Source organism: Protopterus annectens, chromosome 4.part0 (assembly GCF_019279795.1).
Source record: "Protopterus annectens isolate FY-2018-M chromosome 4.part0, PAN1.0, whole genome shotgun sequence".
NCBI classification, from domain to species: Eukaryota; Metazoa; Chordata; order Ceratodontiformes; family Protopteridae; genus Protopterus; species Protopterus annectens.
Window position 1 is genome coordinate 218234059 of NC_056733.1, and position 14508 is coordinate 218248566.

At 42.6% G+C, this 14508-nt stretch overlaps 1 protein-coding gene across 1 annotated transcript in view; it reads right to left on the reverse strand.

The window, feature by feature from the left end:
• The window catches only part of ASPSCR1 (ASPSCR1 tether for SLC2A4, UBX domain containing), a 4162292-nt gene that overhangs the window by 2596832 nt on the left and 1550952 nt on the right, over positions 1–14508 (reverse strand). The window contains exon 7 of the mRNA XM_044068220.1: positions 10102–10807. Within this exon, the coding sequence (XP_043924155.1) occupies positions 10102–10807 (706 nt within the window). The remainder of the gene's footprint in view (positions 1–10101; positions 10808–14508) is intronic.

Sequence of the window (14508 nt, forward strand, 5' to 3'; positions counted from 1 at the left end):
CATGACAAAGGGGGTAGGATCTGGTCCCTCCCTGTTTGTTGATGTACCAGACCACTGACATGTTGTCTGAATGAATAGCAATTGTTCCCAGAGGAAGAAAGGCATGAAGGGCCTGCAATGCTAGAAGGACCGCCCTCATCTCTAGGACATTTATGTGCAAGCTGGTCTCTATGGGGGACCACAGGCCTTGGACTGTCCTGCCCGAACAATGCCCCCTCCCAGAGTAGGGAGGCATCCGCCGGGGTTGGAACAAAAAGTCGTCCCTCCAAAATGTCCGGAGAGCACATCCACCATATGAGGGACGACCGACAGACTTGGATTGGATAGGTCAATGGCAGTTCCAACAGGGACCATTGTACAGCTAGACTCCACTGTAGAATTCTCATGTGTAACCGGGCACACGCAAGAAGAGTTATGGTCGCCGCCATCAACACCGATTCCACTGTTGGGAGATGAGAGTGGTAGATCAGGAAACATGCATCCTCAGGTTTTGAACCCTCTCAGAAGTCAGGAAAATTTTGCATTGAAGAGTATCTATCCTGGCACCAATGTAGTCTAGCACCTTTACGGGACCTAGGAGAGATTTGGATGCATTGATTGTGATCCCCAAATGCAGGGCAAGAGCCAGGAAATAATCCCTGGTTTGGGAGAGTAAATGCCTGGTGGGAGCAGTGAGGAGCCAATCGTCCAGGTACGGATAAGCCTGAAGCCTCAGATGAGCCGCTACCATCGCCATCACTTTGGTAAACACCCTGGGGGCTGTGGTGAGACCAAAGGGGAGGGCTCGAAATCAGTAATGATTGACTTCCCAGCTGGAAGCGGATGAACCTCCTGGAGCTTTTGTGCATTTTTATGTGATAGTAAGCATCCTGGAGGTCTAATGAGCACATCCAGTCGCTCTCTTGCAGGTACGGCATGACGGGCTGTAATGTGACTATCCGGAACTTTTCTTTGGCAACTGACAGGTTCAGGGTAGAGAGGTCCAGAATGGGCCTCAAGTCCCCCGTTTTCTTCGGCACCAAAAATAACCTGGAGTAGAAGCCCGATCCGGACTGATCTGGGGGAATGGTTTCAATGATTTGTTTTGCTAGCAGCTTGGAAATTTCCTGTGCTGCTGCCTCCCTTTGCATGGGTGGTACATCCGGGAGGTGTCTGGGAGATTTGGGGAAACCCACGAAGGGGATACAGTATCCCTCTGGATACAATTTGTAGCACCCAGCAGTCCATTGTTATGGACTCTCATGCCGCTAGGTGCAAGGACAATCATCCCCCAACTGCCTCCAGAGTACAGCAGTTGGGCAACCCCTCAGACTTGCTACCCGGGTCTGTCCGAGAAAGGTTCTCAAGACCCAAAGTACCTCGGACCCCATCTGCCTCTGGGCCAGTGTCCACTCTGTCCCCCTCTGCCTCTGGAGGAAGAAGCTCCCCGAGTGTCCCGGGAATATGGTGACTTCCGGAGCCACATCTTTTTTGCCCTTTCTGGTTCCAGGAAAAGGACCTTTGAGGGTTAGAGAAGCGGATCTCGACGTTAGACAGGGTCTTCCCATCCTTTTCACTCTGGACTAATGTTTCCTTGACAGTCTTACCAAAGAGTGTAGAGCCATCATAAGGGGCATTGACAAAGACGCCTTGAAGGGTTCGGAAAATTGACAACCTGAGACAGGAGTTGAGCCTCATGGACACGCTGGACCCAGCTGCCCTAGCTGCTCTTTTCATAGTATGTGAGAGGAGTCGCATGGAAGTGTTAAATACTGCTTTTAAAGTGGCCATCATCGCGGAGAACAAAGCCCTGTCCTGCTGCGACATGGACTTGGGGGAGACTCCTCTAGCTCATTTACCAGGTCGCGCTCGAGTCTGGTGACATGGGCCAAGTAGTTCAGTGCCCTAATCCAAAAGGTAGCTGAAGCATACACCCACTTACTTAGGCATCAGCGACTCTCGGTCAGGAGGGTGGACCGAGGAACTCTCCTGAGCAAGTTCCTTCTTAGCGGCTGCTGCTAACACCATGGCGTGTACAGGGGAGCCCTTATTCCAAGCTGGTCTGTCAATGGGGGGTGGCTTAGGATCTTATCAGGTCTTTTTGGGATAGGTTCCATGGTGTCCGGTTCCTTCCATGCCTCCGAGGTGACCAGATCCACCAAAGGATCCACTGGAGGGTGCACCCAGGAAGTAGATGGGCCCGTGCCATAAGCCTCCAGGAACACAGACTCATCAGAAATCTCCAAAGGAGACATCCCGGGAAGTGACTTAGGGGAACCCTCTCCATCATCTAAGTCCATGTCCTCGGTGAGGGACTCGAGGGGGGGGGGGTCTAAGTGCCTCCTGTTACACGTATGCTTGCAAGGTACCTCTCTGGTGGAGCTCTCCACGGGGAGCTCGCAAGCCACTCTTTCCTCATTGGGAACCATCTGGGGCTCTTCGAGCATGGGCTGTCCCTCTGGTAAAACGATGGGGACTGTAGACCGAGCCAAGGGGGTCTGGGAGAAGTCCAAGGGGGTGGTCAGGGGTCTCAATCCGGCAGAGAGAACCCTTTCCACCATGTCAAATACTGAAGAAGAGCGTACCTCCTGAGAAACCAATAAGGATGCTGGTCTCCCCGGGTACGACAAGAGAATCAGAGCCGGGCCCAAGGTGGACAGAGCTCCGAGGGTGGGGAACCTGGCCTGACAAAGTCGGAGCCGATGAAAAAGGTTCCACTCCCTCAGATCCAACACCCAAGCTCCAGCTCTGAAAGCGGCTCGGATCTGAGCTGGGCAGATCCGAAATGCTCCAGGCAGCTGTCGGCATCGAGGAAGCAGGTACTGTTGGTGCCAACCCCCTGACCAAAGCCAACCTCGGATCAGAGTACTCCTAACCCGAAGGTCCGATCAGAGAAGGACATATAGGTTGGAAAAAAGGAAGCGAGGTCCACCCTACTGAGGGAGGGGGGGGTTGGCAAGACTCCCATCTGGATCTGTGTACAGATAGATCGCTTCATCCTTTTATCAAGATCCATGTCAGACAAGGACCTGGTGGGACTGCGACAAGGCCACGGACTCCGACCTGGCGGGACGGGACACCAAGGCCAGAGAAGCTGGACGTGTCTCCTCCAGCACCGCAGAGAACCTCAGAGATCAGAGCCGAGGGAAGTCACAGATCCGTGGCTCCTTAGTAGGAGAAGTGAGGTCCGGAGACCTCTTTCTCTTTTCCCTCACCTTCAACCCTCTCGCCCTCTCTCTACCTCTTTTCTGCTCCGCTACCACAGGTTTTGGTACAGGAGGTTGAGTCCCAGTCTGGGAGGGAGGAGAAGCCAGAGGGAGAGGTTAAAGCTGGACACGAGGAAACAGAGTATGAAGGAGGAAGAAGGTCTTTGAGGGCCAACTTGGCCTTTCTATCTTTTACGGCATGGGGGTTGAAGCCCACACATAAGTTGCAGTCCACACTGAGATGGGCCACGCCCAAGCACAAAACACACTGAGTGTGGCCATCCGCAGGAGATAACTTATGACCACACTCTGTGCAACTCTTGAAAACAAGCTTTTCAGCCATACTAACACAGTAGAAAGATGCCTTAAGAAAAAAAAAAATGGGCAGTTTCTTTCTAACACACACACACCCACTCACCACACACCCACTCACCACACTCATATACAGAGGAAACAATGAGGGGGAGGGGAAGCTATAAACTAAACAACAGTACAAACTACTCTAACTATCCTAAAACACAAACTTGACGCACTAAGTGAGGGGAGGAGAAAGGGGACCTACACTAACTAACAAAACATTTTTAGAAAAAGGCTACTCACGAAGGTTTTACCCACTTGGCTAGTTGGAGCTCAAGAGATACGATGCTAAAGCAATTTGCAGTAAATGAGATCTGGGGATGGAAGGCAGTGGAGGTGTATTATGGGTAAGGAGCTCGGAGATGATGCTAGTAGAAGTTGCCAGGTCGGATCCGATATGGATCCATAACCCACAGGTTGAAGACTAAATGAAGTAAACTACTTCAGAACTGAAGCTTCTGTAGTCAGCCTGGAAGCTGACACAGATACTACACGTATATCTGGTAATTCAACCTCTGCTGTTCAAACAGATGAACATGGGCAAAGACCCTGAAGAAAGCAGGAAAAAAATATTTTTTTAATGCAACAAAGATTTTTTTTTTGCGCTATCTAGTAAAGCAGACTTAATAGAGCACAGCACTGAAACTATGCTGGGGAGATAGAAAACCTAAAAGTCATATGAGATCCCTGGGTCCCAAAGAAAAGTAGTAAGTGAAGAAGTAAAGAAAAAAGCATAAAATAGTAGTTACTGAGGTGTCCCAAAGTAAGTGAGCCAGTCCAGCCATGTTGGTCACTAAGCTGGATGGTTCCACGTGATTTTGTAATGACTCCTAAAAGCTGAATGACATACCCAAATGTGAGACTTATCTAATGCCCAGAGTAGATGAGCTCACAGGCAGGCTAGGCAAAGCAAGGTTTTTGTCCACCTTAGATTTAACAGAAAGGTACTAGTAGGCTCCCCTCTTCTGAAAAGGAACAGAATACCACATTCTCCACTCTTGAATGCCATTTTATTACAGTGCATTACCCACTGGACTTTACAGAGCTCCTAGAACTTTTAAAAAGCTCAAGAATGTTGTTGTATCTTTCGGCTTTTCCCGGTTAGGGGTCGCACAGCAGAACTCCGGTCCGCTAATGACTGTTAGTAGATTTTTACGTACCGAGTTGCCAGCCCTGATGCACAACCTTCAATGAAGGTATGCCCATTCACACATGTCTCCACACAGAAGACGCTTTAGCTGAGAATCGAACAGGCCAACGTCTTATTGTGAGGCGACAACGCTACCGCAGCACCACCACAGCAGTTACTTAAAAAGCTCAAAAATACATTTCTGAAAACACACATCAAAGTCTCAGCAGCATACCTTGATGCAGTCACATTTATCCAAAATACATGTCATGCTGGATGCTTTAAGACAAGCAGAACTTAGTTACGGCCACAAATAATATTTATATCACAGAAACCAGATGCTTATATGTGAATGGCAGAGGGGCACTTACACCCCAAACAGTTCAATGGGTTATCCAGGCCTCAAAACCCATCAAAATCAGAAGAGAACTAGATGTTATATAATTTGGGGGTGGGGTCGTCAGTGTAGTATAATGACTGTTTCACATATAAAAGTACTGTGTGTTTGAGTGTCTGTGTAGGTTTTAACATATAAACACACACACGTGTGTGTGTGTATATATATATATATATATATATATATATAGATATATATATATATATATATATATATATATAGAGATATATATATATATATATATATAAAATTTAGATAGCAGTGTTAGTGGTTCAGCAAGTAGTGTGCACACATTTGGTGCAGAAGACTGTGGGCCTTATTCCCACACCAGGGAGATAGATTACTGACACTGCAGAGTAAAGGGGGTGCCACACTCCTGAGTGTGTTGCTCTTCAGATGACACGTTAAACTGAGGCCCCATTTGTCTGAGTTGATGGTGGCTCAGGTGGATATAAAAGATCCCAGAGCACCTACTGAAAAGAGTAGAGGAAGATCCTGGTTGCCCTGGCCAAGTTTCCCCAGTAGTACAAACACCATCTCTGGTCTCCTGGAAAAGAGGCTAACAGCTTAGCAGGACTAACTAGGTCAGATGAAAAGGACATATAACTAAATATAAACACACACGGGACACATCCAAAATTGCGAATGTCCTACTACATGTCATCTGTTTTGCTGACACTGGTTGACAGGTATGCAAGATTGACAGTCCCCAAGGTCGGGCAATATGCTCTTTATCCACAAATTGTGAGATCTCAAAGTTGTAATAAGTAAGTACTAGGGGGTGTTGGGGTGCAGGGGTGCTTGATCCCTGCAAAAAAAAAAGTTTTTGTTTAATGCTCTGAAGTTAACCCACGAAGCATACACAGTGAGTAGTCTACGTTTTGTTGTGAATGTTAATGTTTTGATATTTCAGCTGTTCAATGTAAAATACTAAATATAAATAGATTGCAAATATAACTTTACTTAACTACTTACAATACAAATGATTTGTGTGCAGTCCTCATGCATAGTGCACAGAGGTTTTCCTCCAACTGGATGGCCAGTATATTTCTCACACTACTGATAAAGAAATAGGTGCTTTTGATTACTCATCTGGCCACAGCTCAACACTAGGGAGTACATAGTGATCTCAATTATAAGATTTCAATACTTCCAAAAACTTATCTTGTGTGTGTAATATAGTAAGAACTTGATGGCAGCATAAACATTTCATATATTATGGTAGTGAAATAATGTGCAAGTCTAGTTCAAAATGATTCACCTGAAAAAACTATTAAAAGGAGGGCTTATAGCCACAGTAATCAGACACATTTGTCTTTCATGGAAACAGATTTTGAGGCAGTGTGTGGACGCATTTGCTGGATTCTGAACAGACAAATCTGTATGTATGTACCACCCATAAGGACCACTGGCGGTCTTATGGATTTACTCAAGGAGTACCAGGAATCAATTTGCAGATGAACCCCAGGACTGCAAGGCAGCTTGGCCAAAGCTGCAACGTCAAGCCTGTGACTGCCTGGATTGCTATGTTCTACTCAGAAACTTGAGATTTGGACTTTAAACACAGATTTTAATAGTAAATTGACCAGAAGTGTGTTAAAAGCAAATGTGTGCTCATTTCCTTTTCTGGTTGGAAGTGAACCCTGATTTTGCATTTTGCTGTAAATTGACTGCACTGAAGCATCTCCAGTTTATTATACCCTCTTGCGTATGTATAACGGTTTATGTCTTATGGGAATTTAAACAGGCACCAACAATCCATTCATTAAAAAATAAAGCAGATACTTTTACTGTTCAGAACTTAAAACTGCAGGGTGATTTTGCCAAAAGGAAAATAAAATTAAATAACCGTTGTAGTCTCAAAAGTCAGTCCGTTACACTTTCAGGTCTAAGTGATTACTGCACAAAATTCAAGTGTCTATAAAAAGAAATACCATTTTGGTGCTGACAACCCAAACAGAACTTTGGTGTTAAGTTTATACAACAAAGCATAATGCCTCTCTCATGCAGTCTGTTTTAAACCTTTACACATGCTTTCTGGTACCAGGTCTAATGCAGCAAACTCATTTCTTGACTGTTAATTGCTTTAAAGTCAGTCTGAGGTATGCAAACCCATGAAACCATTCTTGAGGAACTGACAAATTAGAAAATTTATGCCACGGCAAATAATCAGCCTTAAAAATGCAGTTAGCAACCCACACACAATCACCAGCACTTACTTAAAAACTGAATTCTAACTATAATAATAATAAACCTTAAAAATTCAGTTAACCCATGCACACAAACACACATACACTCCAGACCTTGCTTACAAACTGAATTTGAACTATAACTGACACTGTTTCTATACTTCTTTTCTTGCGCTATACAGCCAATCTTTACTTGTACTTTCAGTTTCTAGACTTTTAATTTGCTAACACCATCATATTTTTACTACTGACTGGCCTGGATGAAGTGTGAAAATGGTTCCATGTGGTCAGCACTTGTCTAGTCTGTAAAAGATATCCAAGTGTGTACTATTCAAACTGGGGAAAAAAATCTTTTGAGAATTTTTCCTTCCCTCAAAGGACAAAATAAGAAGACAATATGGCAGGTAATAAGGTAGATAATAATCAGTAACAAATGGGCTCTGTACTCAAGGACACTGTACAAGTAGAGCAACCCTATGGCACAGAAGGATAGAGCCGTTACTGTAATACAGACAACCAGAGTTTGACTAGCAAAGCAGGTGCTGGAGGGGATGTGTGGGGAGGAAGAGAGTGAGTGGCCGATGTTGGCTTGCTAGAAAATCAGTGTTAAGGGCCTGGCAAGCTCTGTGCAGTGAGCAGTATTGCTGCTTGGTCAGGAGGTAGACAAAGCTCAGAGAAGCAGGCATGCACCTATTCAGAAGCAACAAATGCAGTGTGTACAAGGCTGCCACAGAGTGGTGAAGGACTGGGTAAACTCCCTGGCAGCAGCATGATGTTGCAGCAACGTCCTTTATCTCCTCACTGGCCCTAGGCATGGGCTGGGTTTAGCTTAGGGGGGGTGGCTATTATGGGTCTGGAGTCAACTGATGGTCTTCTGCAGGGAGAAAAAAACTGAATCTCAAAGTAAAAAGGAGAATTAGCTGCAGTAAGAACAAGGGCAACTACTGCCACTGAACAGATGGGCATCTAGATTCACAGCCAACCACCACACTGCATACCAAACACACTGACGAAGCAGAGCAGTTTTGCTGGGCTCTTACACTCAATATTTATAAACTGCATGGCTGACATGACAGGCAGTGTGTGCCAAACACAAAAAGTGAGATCTCACATCTCGGCAGCTGACTGAGTAGCAGAACAACTCTCTGAATCACCAGCCTGTTCTGTGAAGCACAAGAACAAGCATGCCAGTAGGCAGCTTGTGAGCACCACAGCTGCAGCATGGACAGTGCTTTGTATCTGACTTTAGCAGCTGAAGCCTATGTGTACAGAATGAATCAGTCTTACTACCCACACCCTAAGTCCATATGAAAACCATCCCACAGTAGCAACTGTGGCAGCTATAACTGAAACTGTGGACTAAGCAAAATGAGTGCAGGCTGAAAATTTCATGATTATCTGGTTCTGTATGCACTAGTCCAACACAACACAAAGGCAATCCCTGCATATACAAAGCAAGCAAGAGCAAGCCTGTGCAGCAGATGAGAAGATAAGGAACAGATGTGTGGTGCTGTAGACTTGTCCATATCTTAATAGGGTACATCACTCACCCAGCAAATATGGTTTTTATATGCAGCAGTAGGCTGGCCTGCAGATATCGGCATGATTAATGAATTCATACCATGGTGTTCATTTCAACACACGTGCATGAGAAAAAGCCTACATCTACACATCATTAACTATGTCACTAAATATGGTGAAGGCTGACATAAGCAACATACTGTAGATTGGCAGTGCTGTTATGAAGAATATATTCTCACAGATATAAAGATCTGACCCCAGGGTAGCACAACACTGTATAAGTTTATCATTAATATGGAGGGGGCATGATACACAACACTGCTTTTAATGACATCAGGACTTTTGAGTATACTTCCTATTCACAGCCTGTATGGGTGGGAGACCCTCACAGTCACAGCCTCTGTGTTTAGCCACTCTGTCAGCTTCCAACAGAGCTTGTTTTGGCAGACTAACAGACCTGTGAAGGGCATGCATGTGGTTTTGGAAATCTACATATGAACTGTGTACCATGTAGTATGCAGTGACACATTCCTAGATCATATGTGGAATCTTTTTTTTTTTTTTTTCAAACGAAGTTCACGGCAAGCACCACATCTGCAAACCCAAACCAATATTCTCAGCAGAAGCCTGTAACAGTGATAACTTTACATTGTATGTACTCTGAAGCAGAAAAGTTATAGTTTATACTACTTGTATATGTGCAACCTGTGTATCCTACAAAGGCATATTCGGTAAAACTCAACAGAAAAAATTATAACTGTAGAGTATTAACTGCAAAAGTACCTTTTTTGTTTGAGTAGGTGCTAAAGGTAATGCGCTCTCTCATAGCATTCTCTCATCTTAATGTTCAATTACAATTTAATGACCTTCCTGGTCTTAAAAATGAAACAACTGAAACTAAATTCATTACGCTGCCATTAAATTACTGAAACACATAGTACAATTTAAACATATCGAGTGCATTTCTTACTTAAGGCAATGTGGAAAAGAACCTGTAATACAGGTCAGAAAAAGTAAGGGAGTGTGCTACAACCAGAAAGAGAAAATAATTACTGAAACACAAATAATGTTGGTAGCAGCCATGTTGCATTTATATTAGCTGGGATTTGTTCTCAACAGCTACGGCCTGGCCTACAAACTGCAGAAATATTATACAACAAGCCCGGGATTAATCAAGAATTGGGAAATTAACTGTAGGTGATGAAACTTTAAACAGCAGTTTCACTTTCAGGCTTAAGTTAGCTTTCCTATACACTATAATATATGACTACAATTTACACTTATATTTAGTGTTCTGCCCCATTCAAAAATGAAGGATCTTACCTGGGATGAATCACACTGTCCCTCTACCTTGGTTTTTGGCTTTTTTAGCTTTGGGGACCCTTCAGGGCTAGCAACTGATACTTGTGATGAAGACTGCAACACTTTATCTGACGACTCCTGGTCTGTTACTGATGAGCCCAAGCGCTGGCCACATCCTGAGAATGGCACAAATGCACACTTTTGAGAGCTTGTTGCAAGCTCTAACTTCCTTTCCTTAAAAGAGTATTCTGTTTGTCCTACAGAGAGGCCTGCCTGAGATTCCATGGGTTTGTGTTCTTCCTTACTAATATGGTTGACACTACTGCTGACATCTTCTACTTGATCTTTTGACCTCACAACTTTCTCCTCTTGTTTGGCTTCAGTTTTCTGAAAAATGTAATTTACTTCTATGTCCATTCCACGATGTACGGTTTCCATCTCCCCCCTTTCTGCATGGCTTTCAGAATGGATGTCTGTGTCCTTCATCACTTCAACATCTTTACTTTTCTCTTCCTGTTTGGCTAAGGTGTCCTTAACGCACAGAGCTGGAGTCTCTTTAACAGATTCCATTTCTTCCGCCTCAGACATAGAGATCTCCACCACAGGACTAGATAACTCCACTTGCAGGACTCCGGACTGTGCTTTACTCATTAACTGATCATTACCTGCAACATCTATTTCTGTATTCCTCCTAACATCCGACTCACTGGACTTCTTCTGAATATACCTAAGAAAAAAGATAAAAGAAAAACTTGTAACATAACATCTGTGTAGTACACATGAGTACACAATTGGGCTCCATACTATATAGCTGACTACAAATTAACTCACTCATGCAAACATGATATTGGTTGTGTGAATAATACCACCACTGCAACAACATCTTGATATTACCAAAAATAATGTAAACTACATGTTTTTTTTCTTGGTGGGGGGGGGGGGGGGCTGTATGCACTGTACTTCCCCAACTGTAAACATGACAGCTTTAAAGAGAATGGATGATCTGAAGTTAGTACATTCAGAGTAGAACAGCCACCTACATCATCAATCTTCAGCAGTAAGAACCATTTAATAGTATTACTAATAAATGGAGAACATTCTGAGTTGCTGTAGGACTAGTGCTGGATGACTAATATATAGGATTCCCCATAACAATACCATCCTAGACCCTGCTCCGCTTTATACTGCATTTATTCACCTGCTTAAACTGCACTTCATAATGATTTTGAACTGTGCTAGTGTTACATTTTTCCATTTACTGTTTCTTTGCATTTCACATAAACTTAAAGTGCATTTGTCAAGTAGCTGTATCTGTTTGTTGGATTGTACACTTTGTGGGCACTCCCTGTGCTTATTTTAGTTGGCAATACTATTTTTGCACTTTGTTTCTCCTACTGATTTTAAACAAAGCAGAGTTTGGACTAAACTCTGATGGTAATAGAAAGTAGCCTAATCTCATTCTTAACTTGGTAACACTTCAAAGAGCCCCAAGTGTAATTTCCTAATTGGCCAGGAGGCCAGTTTGCTCACTTGGTTAATGCGTAATTTCCTGAGATTTATTATTGATTTGCTGCAATATTCTCCCACCCATGGCAGATATTTATTAGCATTTGTTTACTGGAAAAGTCAGACTGGGCCATGACAGGCCCCTTTTCAGTGGAGTCCCAGGGAGAAAAGATTCACAGTTAAATCTTACAAGTTGTTATACAGCAGAATGCAATAGAAGGTAAAACAGCAAATGTTAACTATCTCATACTAAAACAGGAGAGAGAGATGCTGGAAATAATTATATTCTACAAAGTAACATTTCAGTTCAGATGAAAGCCCAGAAGCGTAGATTATGCAAGAGCATCAAAAGGGAAATGCAGATAACAGAGATGTAGCAACGTTTAGCCAGGAGAAAGGGGCCAGGAGCATAGTTTGGAATCCAAGAGGTGGGTCCTAAGGTTTGCTTTGAAGCACTGTGAATTTATGATTTGTCTTAGACTTTGTGGGAGACTATTCCAACATTTGGATACATACGAGGAATACGTTGCAACCCCATGTTTATTATTTCATCTGTTATCTTAGGCAATATATGAATCCTTACACCTGAAAGATCTAGGTGGGGAGTACCATAGCTTTACTGTCTTCAGTGCTTGACAATTGTTTGGGTGACGAAGCATACTTTGGGCCAGTCTAAGTTGACTTAATTTTTGATAGTTGGGGAATTTCAACCAGTTTAGTTGCTTGAGTGCTAAGCAATGATGAGTTTTACTTGGTAGATGGGTTGCAATTTTTGCTACTTTAATATAACATTGTTCTAGCTTTGTTAAAGGGAGGAGATGATACATGTTAGTAGGGGAGAGGCATAGAAGACAGTTGGCAATAGATATGAGGGGGCAGTGGTCTAAACTGCAAGGTGAGGTAGGGAAATGCTTTGTAAAAGAGACTTAGTTTTATATGTTTTTTTGATAATCTTTTGGATGTGTAGGTCAAATTTTAGTTTACTGTCGCTGGTGACCCCAAGTAATTTAGTTATATGCAACAACCTCAAGTCTAGTGTTTTTGTGGATGATCTAGTAAAGATATTTTTCTGATCCAAGTATTGTTTAGGGAAGAAAAGTATAATTTTCTGTTTTTTTAAGAGTTCAGGAAAATATTAGATTGGTGCAAAAACGCTTGATATTGGAGTAGGTTTATTGGGTCAGTTTGTTGCAAAGGCGTGTTAAGAGCGAAGCAGATTAAAGTGGAGTCATATGTGTGCAGAACCTGGGAGTCTTGGCCACTGTAGTATGAAGGTTGTGAATAAAAATAATGAAGAAAAGAGGAGCTAGGACTGAGCCCTGAGTGACACCAATGGTTATGGGTAGGTAGGATGAGTAGCACCTTTAGCATCTGACACAATGTGTCCTACGTAAGAGATAGTTTTTAAACCATCTTAGGGTTTGATGTGGAGAGACTGAGGAAGAGTAATGTTTGTAGTAGTTTAGTATTGGAGACTGTATCAAATGCTTTTGCTAGCTCCAGGAGTGTGGAGCAGACTAGTTTACCTTTTCTCCATGGTGATTTAATGTGTTTTGGAAGGAGATAAGAGACATAGTGGTGATATGTAAAGGACAAAAGTCAAATTGGTTAGGAGAGAGTAGCTCATTATCTAGGACATACTTCAGCAGCTGGGAACTGATGCATCTTTCTAGGATTTTTTTTTTAAACAAAGGATAGAGTATGGCTATTGGCAGATAGTTGGATAATTACACTGCTTTTCCTTTTTTATGCAATGGGATAATATATGATTTTTCTATAACCTGAATTTGGGGACATAGGATTCTGATCTGGACCTGTTGATTAGCATTGATATGGGGTAGGCTATGGCATCTGCAGCAGTTAAGTATTCAACAGGAAGTCTGTTGGCTGGTTGCTAATGTTATAGGTTTCAGTTGTTACAGGAGTTTTTATAATATTTTAGTTAACACTGGTTGAAGACAAAATGTTGAGATACTATTCTGAATGAACTGAAGGCTATCTAATGGAGTGCTTAGTAGATTCTTTAGTATTACAGATGTTACTCGAATGAAGTGGTAGTTCAACTGTTGAAAAATGTTTTGGTTTGTTTCATCTGGAAGGGGATTTGGCTGTGCAATTTTTCTAGGTTTCAGAATTTTGTTTGTGGCTGCCCAAAAACCTTTTGAGTTAGAAAGGTCATTATTTTGGAGTTGGGTGTAGGACGTTTTTTTTCCTCCAATTTGGATATGTTGGATATGTTTCTTGGAGAAATTTTTCCACAGTCTATATGCCCACCAGGAGGTTTTAGTTTTGACTTTATACCACTGCTTGCATGCTTTATCACCTCCTTGCCTTACCTGTTTGGTGTTTCTTGGAAGCTAAGGGGTTGGATTAGATTCGATTCATTTTTTTCTTAGTGAAGGCTTTCTATTGAGAACTAATAGAAAGTAAAAATTACATTTTTCAATTGCTTCACCTAGAAGCTAATTTTTTTTTAGGGAAAACCAATGACTTACCTAAGTGTAGAACTAAAGAAGGGTAAACTGAATTTTTTGATGTTTCAAATTAGGTTAGATGAGATGTTTTTTATAGCCTTTGATGCATTATCATATAGCATACATAGGATTATGATCAGTTAAAGTAAGCCTGTAGATTAGATTTTGTCAGCAGCATTGCTTAATATGCAATCAAGGACTGTATTCTTGTTAGTCTTTTTATTAAATGTGGTGGGGGATTTAAACAACTGAATAAAGTTATAAAGACTGACAGTGCTAGAGACATCAATCTGAATAGTCTTATTTTTAAAATCACAGGGTATGACAAGTTTCTTGGGTAACATTATTTGTAATCATGACAGCATATCTTCAGCTATGGAGGAATTGGTACTTAGTAGAATCTCCCTCCAAGTAGAGCTAGCAAGTACGGCTGATGCAAGGCATAAAT